Source organism: Engraulis encrasicolus, chromosome 11 (assembly GCF_034702125.1).
Source record: "Engraulis encrasicolus isolate BLACKSEA-1 chromosome 11, IST_EnEncr_1.0, whole genome shotgun sequence".
In the NCBI taxonomy this organism is placed as follows: domain Eukaryota; kingdom Metazoa; phylum Chordata; class Actinopteri; order Clupeiformes; family Engraulidae; genus Engraulis; species Engraulis encrasicolus.
This window is the reverse complement of record NC_085867.1, coordinates 27240897-27254999: the sequence shown is the minus strand read 5'-3', so window position 1 is coordinate 27254999 and position 14103 is coordinate 27240897. Positions and strand designations below refer to the sequence as shown.

At 44.5% G+C, this 14103-nt stretch overlaps 2 protein-coding genes across 5 annotated transcripts in view; both read left to right on the top strand.

The window, feature by feature from the left end:
* ric1 (RIC1 homolog, RAB6A GEF complex partner 1) overlaps nucleotides 1–13827 on the top strand; it is a 39902-nt gene extending 26075 nt beyond the window's left edge. For 3 of the 4 annotated variants that reach the window (XM_063210314.1, XM_063210315.1, XM_063210313.1), the window contains exons 21-29: nucleotides 52–379; nucleotides 1678–1836; nucleotides 2427–2572; nucleotides 2716–2806; nucleotides 3512–3716; nucleotides 4155–4382; nucleotides 4794–4971; nucleotides 6430–6618; nucleotides 8502–13827. In XM_063210314.1, coding sequence (XP_063066384.1) covers nucleotides 52–379; nucleotides 1678–1836; nucleotides 2427–2572; nucleotides 2716–2806; nucleotides 3512–3716; nucleotides 4155–4382; nucleotides 4794–4971; nucleotides 6430–6618; nucleotides 8502–8844 — 1867 coding nt within the window. In that variant the 3' untranslated portion in view covers nucleotides 8845–13827. The remainder of the gene's footprint in view (nucleotides 1–51; nucleotides 380–1677; nucleotides 1837–2426; nucleotides 2573–2715; nucleotides 2807–3511; nucleotides 3717–4154; nucleotides 4383–4793; nucleotides 4972–6429; nucleotides 6619–8501) is intronic. The other variant, XM_063210316.1, reaches the window with a different exon arrangement.
* Nucleotides 9043–14103, top strand: part of anapc2 (anaphase promoting complex subunit 2) — a 29196-nt gene continuing 24135 nt past the window's right edge. The window contains exon 1 of the mRNA XM_063210319.1: nucleotides 9043–9058. The gene's annotated coding sequence lies outside the window, so the exon portion shown is untranslated. The remainder of the gene's footprint in view (nucleotides 9059–14103) is intronic.

Sequence of the window (14103 nt, the reverse complement as noted above, 5' to 3'; positions counted from 1 at the left end):
TTAACACACTAATAATTATTATTATTACTATATTACTGTTCTTCTGAATAGGAACCTGGGTGAGCAGGCCCTGATGCTGGCCCAGTCGTGCGCGGCTCTGCCCTACTTCCCCCATGTGCTGGAGCTGATGGTCCACGTGGTGCTGGAGGAGGAGGCCACCTCGCGGGAGCCCATCCCCGACCCGCTGCTGCCCACCGTGGCCAAGTTCATCACCGAGTTCCCCCACTTCCTCCAGACCATCGTGCACTGCGCCCGCAAAACGGAGTACGCGCTCTGGAACTACCTCTTTGCCGCCGTGGGCAACCCCAAAGACCTGTTCGAGGAGTGCCTCATGGCGCAGGACCTGGACACGGCCGCTTCGTACCTCATCATACTACAGGTAGGTTAGCACATGGACACTACAGCTTCATAGCTCATCATACTACAGGTAGGTTAGCACATGGACACTACAGCTTCATAGCTCATCATACTACAGGTAGGTTAGCACATGGACATGGTCGCTTCATAACTCATCATACTACAGGTAGGTTAGCACATGGACATGGTCGCTTCATACCTCATCATACTACAGGTAGGTTAGCACATGGACACGGACGCTTCATACCTCATCATACTAGACGTAGGTTTCCTCACATGGACGCGGTCGCTTCATACCTCATCATACTGCAGGTAGGTTACAATTAGGGTGACCTAAAGACGGACTTCTGGCCACCCTAGTTTCCATAGACACCTGTTCGAGGAGTGCCTCATGGCTCAGGATCTGAACACCGTGGCCTCATACCTCATCTCGCTATACTGCCTGACAAAGGGCAAAATGCAGTAGCTTCATATTTCGTCAAAATTGAGTTTAGACTGAAAATGTCTTCATTACACCTCCTTTATCTTATGACAAAGCTTTATGGTCCGAATGTGTCCTGTTTTAGAGATATTGCAATGGCGAATTTGCTGTTACTGCAATATCCCACCTAATGCCAAGGCTTTGAAGGCATTTTCTCTGTTTCAATGTCGGCGTAATTACTTCACTTTGCCTTTGAAGGGCAGAATGGGTGAGTCATAAGGCTTCAAGTTTTGGCAAAGGACGCGCTCAACTTCTTGGAAAAACGAAAGTCTTTCGGTGCATGATGAAATGTATCAACTTAAGGAAGAAAAATCCGCACTCACAAACTGCGTCTCATTATTTATTCATATTACCACCATGTCCAAAAAGCAAGCGCGTTTCGGCTATCAAGCCTTCATCAGTGCGTGGTACCATGCACTGATGAAGGCTTGATAGCCGAAATGCGTTGAGTCATAAGGCGCCTTGAGTCATAAGGCAGCATCGCACCTCACCATACTTCGGGTGCAGTAGTTTACTAGCCTCGTACAAGTCGGTTTCTAGAGGAGAGTATCCCGAGTAGCCTTATATACACTAGTAGTTACCTCATCATATCACAGGTAGATTATCTCACCTGGACACGGCTGCCTCATTAACCTCATCATACTATAGGTGGGTTACTGAAAATGATTTGATTGTTAAGGATTGTTATTAATAATTCACAATAGTTGCATTTTCTAGCAGTGATTTTGAATGTTTGTAATAAAACTGCTAATAATGGTTCCTAATAATGGCATTTTCTAGCAGTGATTTTGAATGTTTGTAATAAAACTGCTAATAAAACTGTTCTGTGTTGCCACTAGAATATGGAAGCGCCAGCAGTGAGCCGGCAGCACGCCACCTTGCTCTTCAACACTGCGCTGGAGCAGGGCAAGTGGGACCTGTGCCGTCACATGATCCGATTCCTGAAGGCCATTGGCTCAGGAGAGTCTGAGACTCCACCCTCCACTCCCACTACACAGGTGACTGCTTTTGCAGTGATTTATGCCGATTGTGTTTCTCTATTAAATAAATTGCCATTATATCAGATTAAAGAATTCCATGCCCCTTGATCTGGACCCTAGTGCTCTTTGTCTGTAGTTTTACCCAACATGCTGAAAACATGAATTTATTCAATACATTGACCACTTTAGCCTATTAACTGTATTTAAGACATACACTCTTAGACCTAGAGTGTACTGTCACACCGGTGTAACGGGAATGTTCCGGCAGTGAAAGCTCTGTAGAATTCTGGCCGTCATTCAATACAATTTGGAATTTTAGAATCTTTTATTGTTATAGAGCGCATTCTTTTTATAGAATGTTCAAAAACCCACACTTAATAATATCACCTGATGATGGGCCGAAACGAATCTTCACCACAAATTTCTCCAATCTAGTCTACTGATCCAGGCTTGATCATCACTGGTGCTCTAATAATGTACACTCTCCTCTACAGTGACGTAGCATAGCATTTATTGTTTGTCAAACGTGATTTAGTCGCAAATTGCTAGTACGCAGATGTATTTGCGGTTGCCAAACTGACTTGGCTTTCACTGTTTTTTTTCTTCAGGAGCCACCTCAGCCGAGTGCGGCGGGAGGATTCGAGTTCTTCCGGCATCGCAGCATCAGCCTGTCACAGTCAGCAGACAGCATCGCCGCTGGGAAGTTCAACCTGCAGAAGACTTTCAGCATGCCCTCAGGACCCTCCACTAAAGGGTAAAGGCACACACAGACACACACACACAGACACACACACGCAGACACACACACACACAGACACACACACGCAGACACACACACACACACGGATACGTGTGCTGTACTGACCCTTGTCCATTTCCCTTTCTCCTGTCCCGCAGTGCTGACCGGTGGAGTAAGGATGCAGACTGTGCTGAGAACATGTACATCGACATGATGCTGTGGAGGCACGCCCGGCACCTCCTGGAGCAGGTACCTTATCCTGTCTTTTTAAAGGGACACTGTGTGAGATTTTTAGTTGTTTATTTCCAGAATTCCTGCTGCCCATTCACTAATGATACCTTTTTCATGAATACTTACCACCAGCATCAAATTCTAAGTATTCATTACGACTGGAAAAATTGCACTTTTCATACATGAAAAGGGGGATCTTCTCCATGGTCCGCCATTTTGAATTTCCAAAAATAGCCATTTTTAGCTGCAAAAATGATGGTACTTGGACCATACTAGAAAATATTTGTTTAACACTTATTAAACTTTCACGTAAAGATCAAATTTGGTAATAGGCAGCCCAATTTCAATAAGCAGCATAGTTGCAGTACCTTTTTTGACCATTTCCTGCACAGTGTCCCTTTAAAGAAAATTATATATATATATATATATATATATATATATATATATATATATATATATATATATATTTTTATATTCCTCATCATGATTCTATCGCATTGATCTGGCTGGCTGTATGAATTTTGCCATATCAATAAATCTATATATATATATATATTTTTTTATATTCCTCATGATTCTATCGCATTGATCTGGCTGGCTGTATGAATTTTGCCATATCAATAAATCTTGGATAGAGAGATTGATTGGTCTGATTGATTGATTGATTGTAACTTCCACCTATTTTTACCTCATCAATCGTCTTTGCTTGCCTTATTTTGCCAGGTGCGTCTCCGCGAGCTCGGCTGCTTCTCGGCTCAGCTGGGCTTCGAGCTGATTGGTTGGCTGTGTCGGGAGCGTACGCGTGTGGCGCGCGTGGACGACTTTGTGAGCGCGCTGAAGAGGCTGCACAGCGACTTCCTGTGGCCCTTCCCCGTCATCCCGGCCTGCGCCCTCAACTCCCCCCTCAAGAACGGACGCTGCCGCTCAGGTAACGCAGGACTGCTTGCTGTCATGGGTAGATTCGTAGCCTGTTGCACTGTGAAGGGCACAGGTGCGGCAACTTTATCCATGGACGTTGAATGGGAGAGGAACCAGTCAAAGATGTTATCGATGTATTATCGTGATTGTGGTGACACTTTTTTTTATAGTTTTGCAAAAGTTCCTCTTTTAAAATCTATATGCTAAATCTGTAGTGCTGTTGTCTATATTTTCATTTATAATGTTTGTTTTGAGCACACCTTTCGTTATAATTGTGCAAAACTTCATCTTTTAAAATCTACTTATATCTACTACTACTGTTTGCATTGATTGTTTCTATTAAGCACACTTTCCCCTATAGTTGTGCGAATGTTCATATGTGCTAACTCTGTAGATTTGTAAATCTGTAGCCTATGTTGTTGTCTGTGTTTGTCTGTGTTGCCTTCAGTATTAAGCACGCAGCTGCTGAAGTCCCAGTCGGCTGACAGCCTGCTGAACAGCCCCATGGAGGGGGAGGGGGAGGGGGAGGGCGGTCTGCCTCTGCCGTCGGTGTCCGCTCGCCACAGCTGGTTGGACGGGCTGAGCTCGGGGACGGGGCCCAAGGAGACAGACTCCTCCTCCTCGCACGGGGCCCCCGTACCACAGGAGGCCTTCCTCTCACCACTCATCAACAAAGGTCAGAGTGAACCTGTGCAGGGCTGCTTCCCCTCTGCCTGTCATAGGGTGCAAACCAGTCTTTGTCCTACCGTCCTTTCCTCTAGCCTCTGGTCAATGAGCCCATTTCTCGAAAGCATTGTTGCTAACCGCTAAAAGAGTGACTTTTTTTGAAGGGTTTTCTCTCATTCAAAAGCCCGTTTTCAAATGAAAGAATAGTTTTAACTGCCATTTTTGCAAGATAAAAACACTTGAACGAAACACAAAAGTGATTGCATTATAAGATGGTGGACTGTCAAGATGGCCACAAAGGCATTATAATCAATGCTTTGGCTTTGGGTTCCATTCAATTTCATGAATGTTATTATGTGTCCATCTTCTTGTTATTATTTTTCATGATATTATCATTTTTCTCCGTTATCTTCTGCTGCAGTAGATGAATGCAGTATTGGCTCGGCCACGGACCTGACAGAGACCAGCTCCATGGTGGATGGTGATTGGACCATGGTTGATGAGAACTTCACCACCCTGTGTCTCAGCCAATCAGAGCTGGAGCACATCTCCATGGAGCTGGCCAATAAGGGACCTCATAAATCCCAGGTGCAGCTCAGGTGAGTTGTGAGGTTATTCCAAAGATTTTCTGTAAGGTAACTAAGATAAAGCACATCACATGTCACCAGTGCCACAAAGTGGGATCAAGTCCAGTCCCCTAAATGGGAGTGACATTCCATTGAACTTCATTCATTCGGAACCCCCGCTAGTCTCCTAAATGGTGGCAGTTGAGGACCTTGCATCACATTCATCCCTTAGGACACTCCTTATGAACTGTCTCTTTTTTTACCTGAAGCACAGCATTAAATACCAAGAAGAAATACTGTCTTTAAAGGTACACTGTGCAGGAAATGGTCAAAAAAGGTACTGCAACTATGCTGCTCATTGAAACTGGGTTGCCTATTGCCAAATTTGATCTTTTCATGAACGTTTACTAAGTAATAAACTAATATTTTCTAGTATGGCCCAAGTACAGTCATTTTTGCAGCTAAAAATGGCTATTTCTGGAAATTCAAAATGGCGGACCATGGAGAAGATCCCCCTTTTCATATATGAAAAGTGCAATTTTTCCAGTCATAATGAATACTTTTCCCAGTCATAATGAATGGTGGTAAGTATTCATGAAAAAGGTAACCTTCGTGAATGGGTAGCATAAATTCTGGAAATAAACAACTAAAAATCTTACACAGTGTACCTTTTAAGTACTGTAGTATTAAGGTTCCGGTATGCTTGCTGCAAGATACGCGAGCGCGTGCACGATTCGTTCATGAACGCATTAACGTGCGTATTTAATGTCAATTTCGCGCGCGTTGGGCACGGCAGCCACATGCGTGCATTTTGCGTCTTGGTCAACTGCTTTTGAAGCAAGCATGTGCTGTCGGTTGCTCGCGGTGACGCGCGTAATTTACAGCTCGCAGCAAGCATACCGGCACCTTTAAAGTGAAGTATTAAACTTCACCTCCATCAGTATTCACTGTCTTATGAGTCACCTCTCTATTTCAGTTACTAAAACAGCTCACCAGAGCTGGAGATATTTCTTGATATTTCTTGGACAAAGCATCTTCAAGCTCCAAGAAGTCCTGTTTCTTACAACTAAACTCTTCTGACATGTCTAACAGTGCTAATGTTGCAAGCAATATTGTCCCCATTTGCGGGAAGTGTAAATAACCCTCCTCTAATGGCCAGTGTGGCTTGATATTGATGTTTTTGTCCCTCCTGCATACCATACCTGTTGTTCTGTGCTTGATGGGTAATCCATGACCGGTATGGTGTGCGAACTATGCTAGCGCTGTTTTCCTCAGCTACTTGTTGCACGTTCTAATGGTCAGTATAGCGTGCTAAGCTAACATTACCAATGATCTTCTCCTCCTCAGGTACCTGTTGCACGTTTTAATGGTCAGTATAGCGTGCTAAGCTAACGTTGCCAATGATCTTCTCCTCCTCAGGTACCTGTTGCACGTTTTAATGGTCAGTATAGTGTGCTAAGCTAACGTTACCAATGATCTTCTCCTCCTCAGGTACCTGTTGCACGTCTTCATGGAGGCGGGCTGCCTGGAGTGGTGTGTGATCATCGGCCTCATCCTGCGGGACGCCAGCATCATCAAGCAGGTGCTGGGCTTCCTGGAGAGCCCCGACGTCCAGCCGGACACCATCGCCAACATCCGCACCGGACTCCTGGCCGTGGACGCCTGGGCCTCCTCCGACTGGTCAGTCTCACGGTTAAACACGCCCACACAGTCAAGTCAAGTCGGTTTTACATGCGCTGGCCATACAAAGAATTGAAATTACGTTTCTTACTTTCCCATGCAGACATAGACATAGACTTTCGGTGTGGACATAGACAATTAGACATAGACAGTACACGTACATTGCACCTAGAGTACCTATACAATACCCTTACAGACATATAGAGTACAAAACTGGGCAACAGGCTTCACTTTGTCTGAACAGACCCTACAACAAACAGTCAGTCTCGACATGCCTAACTAGTTTCAGTCAGTTAATTTTGAACATACCCAACCAGCATCAGTAAGTCTGAGCAGCCCAGCCAACTGGTTTCAGACAGTCTGAACACACCGAGCAACTCTGAACACACCAACCAGTTTTACTTAGTCTAAACACACCCAATTAGCAGCATCAGTCAGTCTGAACACACCCCAAAACCCCCAAATGAAGTGAAAGTCCAACTGGGAAACTCCAACTCCTATTGTCATTGTGACACAGCACTCCACAGCACATAAGTGCACACTGCACACAACAAAATTGCATTCATCCCTCACCCGTGCAAGGGGGCAACCCCCAATGGCGCCCGAAGTGGAGCAGTGCGGGTATCTCAGTTGTGGAAGAGGATGGGGGAGGGCACTGGTTAATTACACCCGCCCATCAACCTGGCGGTTCGGGAGTCGAACCGGCAACCTTTCGGTTATAAGTCTGACGCACTAACTGCTTACCCATGACTGCCCTGCCCAAGTACGCAGAACATGTACCGGTATACATGAAAGCATGGGGTACAGTAACATGAGGATTTGTCTGCTATCCAGTGTAATGATGGGTCCTTCTCTTGCTCCAGTCCCTTGACTACAATAACATGACCGGTGTGAAGGTAACGAATTGCCCTATTGGTGATGATTTTATCCAGTGTAGCCATATCTCCTTCTCTTGCTCCACAGCCTGGGCTATGATAATACGATTATATGCCCTATTCTCAATCCAGTGTCCATGGCTACAATAACATAATGAAAATTATAACATGACTGGGTGATGACCTGTCCGCTATCCAATAGTAATAATGTGTAAACAGATCCCATTCCTTCTCTGCGCGACAAGCCCTTCCTGAAGTTGATCCTGCCCCAGCTGCAGTGTTGCTCTATCCACAGCCTCGGCTACAATAACATGATGATTTGCCCACTACCCAGTGTAACCATATCCCCTGTGTTCTCCTGCCGTACCATAACAGCCTGGGCTACTAGCCCTTCCTGAAGCTGATCCAGCCCCAGCTGCAGAAGCTCCTGGGCTACAATAACATGACAGGGGTGTTAATCTATCCACATCCTCGACTACAATAACTTGATGATTTGTCTGCTATCCAGTGAAATCATATCCCCTTCTCCTACCCCTACAGCCTGGTATTACAGTAAAATGGCTGGTGATGATTTGCCCACTACCCAGTGTAGTCAAGTGAAGTTGTGGTGCGCACATCCAAGACGCAGGTGCAGGATGAAAAAGTCAAAACTATGAACAAAAAGATGAATGTCCGGGAGCAGTGTGCAGTGTGACATTCATATTTTTGTCCACTACCCAGTGTATACAAACTTTTAGTAGAGAAAGTGCGCTCAACTCCGAAAAGTTTCTTACAAGGTCTTTGGGTGCGAGCAAACAGCAAAGTTCATGTATGGTAAAAAAAAAAAAACCCACCCTGCCTACATCCTCCGTAAAGACGCTGAAGAAGGCTTAGGCCGAAACGTCTGTCTGTCTGCCATGCTAACCCAGTATTAAAACTGCAAGAAACTGATCCGGGAGTGCAGGTTTTTTTACCATACACTACCCAGTGTAACCATATCCCCTGTGTTCTCCCGCTGTACCCCTGCAGCCTGGGCTACAAGCCGTTCCTGAAGCTGATCCAGCCCCAGCTGCAGAAGCTGCTGGAGAGCGCGGCGGAGTCCGGCGTCAACCCCGAGTCCTTCCAGCCGGCGGGCAGCGCGGGGGCCAAGCTGCTGGAGCCGACGCACCACCACCACCACCACCATCACCCGCGACCCGGCGGGGGTCGACCCGGCGCGGAGGAGCGCCTGGGCGGGTCGACCCCCCTCGGCTCCCTGTCCCTCTCCCTCTCCCTGGAGGCCTCCGGAGCTGGATCTCTGGAGCGCTGCGCGGAGGAGGAGCAGAAGGAGCGGAGCCCGGAGGAGGGGGCGTACGACTGCACGCTCTCTTGACCATCATCCGCCTTCTGAACGGCACCTCCGACGCCACCTCCACCTCCACCTCCACGCCGCAACGACCTTGAGGATGGTCTACTACAGGTCATGAGGGACACCAGGGGTGAAAGGATTGGTGACAACTAAGAGGGGACGGGAGAGGTTTGCCAGAGGGGGGAACAAGAGAGGGTTCGGATGGAGTTGATGCAATGCAGCCTTACTCACCTGTCAGGTGACTCAAAAGTGTTTCATTTTTTTCTGCATCATTATTTAATACAGTAGTCTTATGTTTTAGCAACATTGTCATTATGTAATATGTTTTGTTGTGCGTTGTTGTGGTCTGACAGAACGGCAGGAACAGGCTCCCATGTGCTCTCTCTCTGTGTGATCATCTCCTTTATGTACACATGCTCATTCCACATTTAGGACATTTCCTCTGCAGTGCAATGGAAAATCTGGAGATGTGGACGTTCAAACCTGTCCCCAACACAGTCTGTAATAGACTTTTGAACTTGGTTTTCTTACAGGCTTTCACCACTACATTCAGTCACCCTTTAATACAATTGGGATGCATACAGAGAGTAACACACACTCTTCTGAGGAGAGAAACAGAAAAGCCAAAGATAACTTCTGCCTGTTTTTTTTTTCTTTTTAAAAACACTTCTTAATTTTAACATGACTGCCTCGTTTGAAACCAGGCCTCGCTGATTAGTTTTGCAGATAATTGCTTAAGCGTGAGCGTGGAGTTTGTGGTTAGTGGGAGGTGAATGGATAGCAGAGAAGTCCAGTACAGCTTGTTTGGATGGTCTGTACGTTATACTGTAAGGGCTAAAGACTGCCTATGGAAGCTCTGAGTCGTGGTCATTTTAGACCAATCAGCGAAGGGCTTGTGGTGGGGGGAGGGGCTTAGATTGACAGGTCTGTGGTTCTTTCCACTCGTATGATTTACTGACCCCAACTTTGAGGCTAACTTGGATTGAAATGGGAAGAAGTCACTACTTGATCCCAAGCTACAGTAAAATGTGACATTTCATATATATTTACTAAATTTTTGTTTTTCGTAATTCATTGTTTGCTTCTCATTCCATCCAGTCTATGTCTGAAGTCTGATGGCAGTTCTGGGCATAGTGTTGGAACCACTGACCGAAAATATTATATTATTATATATATATTATTATATATTATATTATTATTACACAATATTTACGTCAGTGGTTGGAAACTCCTTGATGAGAATGGGAGCAGTGTGGCTGACTGCTGCCTTCTAGAGGTCATTGTGTGTCTCTCGTGGTGACATCTGGGCTCTCCTGTGTCTGGAATGATGGCATGCCATGTAGCGCTCCCCTGAATCTTCAGTGTGTGACAGACAGACAAGGCACTAGGAGGGCAATGCTTGTTTTAATGGATGCCATAGGGTGGTCTCAATTAGTTCAATAGCTGTAAGTTGTATAATTTGTCGTTGCAAAGCTGTTGGGATGTCAGGTAAAGATGTGTATATATATTGCAGTGTGTGCCTGATGAACAGAGAGAGAGAGAAAGAGAGAGAGATTGAGAAAGTGTACATAGATAGGATTATATGGGTATATTTTATACAGGCCTTTGTATTCAACTACAAACTTTAACGACAAGTGTGCAATGTGTATATATACATGAAATGCACGCCTGCGCACACTTACAGAGACAGAGGGTAGGACGGGGTGACCAGTTGAGGATCAGATCCTACGGAGCGTCTTGATAGTCACAGGCCTTTAGTGGTGTGGCCTTTATGTTCAAAATTATGTATCATCATGTCAACTGTCTCAAATTGTTTATTTTATGTCTTTGCTTAACAGCCTCGACACAGACCGTTTGAGACACACACATTGTTTGTTACGTTTATTTTCTTTCTTTTTTTTTTTTTTTTTGCTGATGGCAACTTGTATACCACTGCATTGAAAAAAAATCTTGGACAGCTGTTCAGTTTGGCAGTATTTATATTCCGAGATATTGTATTTATTTGGGCTTTTAGAATACTTTTATATTTGTATTTTTTTTGAAAGCATAATAACAGCCTCTACATCAGCATGTTTTGAAAGTGTGTGATCCAAGCTATTCATTTGCAGTGTGTTCTACAGGTCACGGTTATCATTTTAAACTTGGATTTTTTTCGCACACCTCAGCTGGCAGGTGCGTCGGAGATGGACTTGAAAAAACTCCCGCACACTGACCATTTCGCTGTTTTACTTTAATGTACTACCGTACTACTGAAACGTCTTTCATCAAAGTAAAACAGCGAAATTGTCAGTGTGCGGGAGTTTTTTCAAGTTGTCCACGGTTATCATTTTACCATAATCATGACTGGAAGCTAGCAGTGGTAACAACATTGCATTATAGCCTAAAGGTCTAAATATGACCCAGTTTGCATTCTCAATTCTACTGTCACACACAACTGATTTTCAATTTGTCTAAATTTTCCTAAAAACAATGAGTTTTTAATTATAACTTTTTAAAGCGACTCATTTTCTTTGTTGTCTAAACATGAAATCGGAGTTGGAATGCAGTGTTCATCTTGTTTTTTTTTTTTGTTCATCTGTTTGGGTTTGTTTTTGTTCATCTGTTTGGGTTTGTTTTTGTCTAGCTGATGTGATGGGGTAGACTGGGCCCAACTGTGTCCTGCTGCTATGTGTACATTGCATTCAGGCTTGACATGACACTTGACACGACACGACATAACATGACTGACCTTAACGCAGTCCGGGAAACCAAAGAGTGTGTGCGCGTTGCACAGTATTAAAACTTCAAGTGTTGGCATGAAAAGTGCACTAGACTCCTTCTCTAAGCGGCCTGCCTCAGCCTCTAGTTTAGTTTGCACAGAAAACAGAGCGCCATGACACAGGGGTGACGTAAGGCTGAGGTGTCGAGGCCTATCTATTTAAACGAACGCTGCCTAACAGCTGGCCAGCTTATGTGCTACATGGATGCAACACCAGCGTGTGATGGTCATAGCTTGATGTTTTGGTGTTTCACGGTTTGGTGTTCTTTGAAATGAGTGTGTTGGGAGACCTACTATTTCTATGCCTCACAGACACACACACACACACACACACACAGGCTTTTCATGCCTTGCAAGACCAACTGCAGCTCCTATTCCTAGTTGACAGGTGGAATACCTCTAGCCCAGACCTCTATGTGTGTAGCTCTGGAGCCCCCTGGTGGCGCTCAACACACACGGAGTGGAGAAGTGGAGCTCACGAAGCTGCGCGGAACTATAGGTTGGGCAAGAGCCAGGCAAGAATACCTCTGTCTTAGACAGAGATTCCAGAGTTATGGTCATGTCACTAGAACCTTGTGGTCAAGCATAATGTGTTCTATTGAGTGTTTGGCATTCCACTAGAACCTTTGCATCTAGCTTGTGTTCTGTTGAGCCTAAGCTTTTCAATGTGGTCTCCTTTCCCGCGAATGCAGAGTATCAAGACCAAACTGGATTTATGTTTCTATTGGGTGCGCTCCCCGTCCTCTTGTGTACTTGCAGCACAGTGACAGCCTCCTTTGATTCTCAAAACAAATGTCAACAAAGTTTGACCTGACTTGTTAGGAGTGCAAATGAGAATACTTTCCCAATATGAAAATGTATTTGGATTCCATGTAGCCAGCAACAGTTTTTTTATTACTATTATTTTATTTGAACATTAATTCTGTCATAGCCAGGGCAACAAATGAGATGAAACATTGTAGGGCAGTGTAACAGCAATTCTGTCTGAAAATGCTTTTTGTACCATAGCACTTTATCTACAAACATGCATTCACACAAGTATTTGCACCATTCAGTTTAGTTGGCTTCTTCCCCTTTGTTGTGTCTAAACTGTTAGTGCAGTTTTCCAGTGAGGTCAGTACTGAAAGCTTCTTTGAAGACCACCCAGGTTATAGGGACCAAATACGATGTCACCTTCTCTGCAGGGTTGGACTGGTAATCTGGCATGCAGGGCATTTTTCCAGTGGACATTTCCCCAGGGCCAATACTGTTGGGGTTTTCTTTGTTTTTCATGGGGACTGGCTCACAGTTTAGAAGGGGCGGTTTATTAGTCCATCTTCAGTATAAACCAGGGCTGGGAAACCTATATCCTATATGACGTGTTGTAAAGGAATCTTAAAAATTCAATTTGCAATACAATTAAGCTATATTCAAAGGTCCTAGAGAAGGTGGGGTCTGTTGTAAAGGTGGGTGCCTTCAATATAGGCCTAAAGTGCAGGGAGAAATCTTGGTTTGTGTTCATAGTACAGCCCTTTGAGGACTTTTACGGCCCTTGGAGCAATTTGAGGTGGCCCTTCGAATGAATAAGGTTCCCCACCCCTGATATAAATAGTGGATTGAATCAAGCAGGATATACTATGAGAATGGTTTGTATGTGTGAGGGGCCAGTTTAAGCCGAAAACGCCCCTGGGTGATACGTTTTGGCCCTAGTCCAGCCCTGCTATTCTGTATGCTGGCTTAGGCTCCACAGAATGCTTTACTGCATGTTGTCTTGCAAGGGGGAGACACGGCAAGGTTGTTGACGTTGTAGAAGAACACCGTCACCATGGAAACCCTGCTTCGCCTTGTTTCTTTATAACCACTGTATACCTGTGTTCATATCCGCTACCTGAACACCATGATCCATTATCCTAGACACACACACACACAAACTCATCTTTTAGGAGGAACCACAAATGCTACTTTCAAAGGTACTGAATTCAAACTAAGACTGACTCGTGCATTTCAGGTGCTGTAGATCCTTCTCTGTGTGACATCTTCAAAAGGTGTTAACGTCATCTTTGAAAGAGATACCAGTGTTTCAAAGTGGAGGACGGATGGACTCTTCTTTCTATGGACACCAAAGCAATGCTCTTTGGTGCATATATTGTCGGGAAAATCAGGATGTTTTTCCAGCAATATGTAAATGCAGGCTTCTTGTACAGTTTTTTTTCCCAACCTTCAGTTATTCTGTATTCTGTATATAAAGAATAAATTATTTTTCAAAACCATAACCATTGCCTTCCTTTTGTACAGAGACTTTAAAATAATAATAATAATAATAAAAAAGAAAGCCAAAAGTGATTGTCTCCATGTAAGAGTACAGTAAAGAAATTTGGGGTATCCCGAAGGAAAAGAAGATGTACAGTTGCGCAGACGCACACACCAGTCATTATTATGTCTAGATGAACTGCACTAAAACCTTAGTAGCAATGTGCTTCTGTTGCTCTTGATAACAGAAAGCCTTGATTCTATAGCTCCCCAAGATAATGGACAGAAATTACATT